The 1,698-nt window shown below is 40.3% G+C and overlaps 1 protein-coding gene across 1 annotated transcript; it reads left to right on the top strand.

Moving 5' to 3' along the window:
• Positions 1 to 1,037: 1,037 nt before the first annotated feature.
• On the top strand, positions 1,038 to 1,487 carry LOC136064945 (uncharacterized). Its single transcript, XM_065767425.1, has one exon. The coding sequence runs from the start codon at positions 1,038 to 1,040 to the stop codon at positions 1,485 to 1,487; it is 450 nt and encodes a 149-aa protein (XP_065623497.1).
• The last annotated feature ends 211 nt before the right edge of the window (positions 1,488 to 1,698 follow it).

The following is a 1,698-nucleotide window of genomic DNA, read 5'->3' as shown; positions in this document are numbered from 1 at the left end:
GATGAAAGACATAAGTTTTATTTGTTTTCTTTTCAATTTTATTATGAACTAAATTTTATTTTCTAGATCATTGATGTAGTCTAGCAATGAACACACAATTTATTTTCTGAGTTATTTTATTTTTAATATTTCCATGATTGAGTGTTTAATTCTTATTCTTAATGCTTACTATTACAAATTATAGTTTGATCAATTGAATTACAATGAGACCGAGAGGTGATTTGTTATTTTAGTTCTAGAATTAAACACCATTAGTTGAGCGAAAGTAGAGACACTTTACTGCGACTAGTGTGATTTTTCAGAAATTTCAAAGTACGTAATGAGTCTCCAATTAATTAAATTCACATAGAGATATGGAATTGTTAGTTGAAGATATTTTTGATATTATTCGAGAGAAGATATTGAATACTTAAGGAATTTTTAATCATTAACGGGAGATTATTAGAATTTAATAATTAGGAAGGATAAATTGTGTGAGATTTGTTAGGTGAAATCAATCGCTCTAGATCCATTCTTATCATATTTTTACACTGTTAGATTTTTACGCTTTGTTAATTTTTTCTATTCGTAGATTTATTTTTAATAAATAGTTTAATTTAATTCAGATAGTAGAACATTCCATTTATTTTCGATTTTTCCAAATAGTAATTAATTTAGTGAATTTCGGTACTCAATAACATAATTAAGGCTTGTGGATTCGACACTCGTTTTCTAAAAACACTTTACTACTTGTTACGATTCTGTGCGCTTGCAAATTATTTTACGCAAACAAGGACTATAGGCAAAGGTTGAGAACTCCTCCGAGCGAGACCTTCTCCTATGAGGAAGAGCTCTACCGGGAGCGTAAACGTAAGAGCCTATCTCCTAGGGGCTTAGGATACGACGCCATGAGCAGGGCCCTGGATCAACTATCTAAGTCGCCTTTCACGTGCCACATAGAGGGGGCTACCCTTCCTCGGCAGTTCTAGCAGCCAACCTTTTCTGTTTACAACGGCAAAACGGACCCTGTGGAGCATGTGAGCCAGTTCAACTAGAGGATGGCTATTCATTCTAAGAACGAGGCGTTGATGTGCAAGGTTTTTCCCTCCAGCTTGGGTTTTGTGGTGATGAGGTGGTTCAATGGCTTGAAGGCGAATTCCAAAGATTCGTATAGACAGCTGACCCAGGCCTTTGGCTCTCGCTTCGTTACGAACAGCATAACCCCGCAGTCCTTGAGTGCGCTGCTGTCTCTGTCCATGCATGATGGAGAGACCTTAAAGGCCTACTTGGGCCGATATTGGGGGGTGTACAATGAAGTGGAGGGAAATTTTGGCGATGTCACCATCAGTACTTTCAAAAATGGTCTCCCAACTAGACATGGCCTAAGGAAGTCCTTGACAGGCAAGCCCGCCACTAGTGTGCGCCAGCTGATGGATTGGATCGACAAGTACAAGCGAGTGGAAGAAGACCAGCTGCAGGGCAGAGGACAGGAGAAGACCATCCCTTAGGAGAGGAGGGATTTCAAATTGGATCGATACAACAACACCCGTCCGATGAGGGACTTCGCAGGGCAATCTGGAGTAGTCGACACGCGGGCGGTCCATGCCATATTCTGAGAGCCAGTACACAAGCCATTCTTTAGGTGGCCGAATAAGATGGTGGGGGAATCTGCAGTGCGCAATCAGAACCTTTACTGCTGGTATCACAGGGACCACGGAC

Source organism: Quercus suber, unplaced genomic scaffold, assembly GCF_002906115.3.
Source record: "Quercus suber isolate HL8 unplaced genomic scaffold, Cork oak 2.0 scaffold_805, whole genome shotgun sequence".
Taxonomy (NCBI): Eukaryota; Viridiplantae; Streptophyta; class Magnoliopsida; order Fagales; family Fagaceae; genus Quercus; species Quercus suber.
The sequence above is the reverse complement of the archived record's forward strand: the minus strand, read 5'-3'. Positions and strand labels throughout refer to the sequence as shown.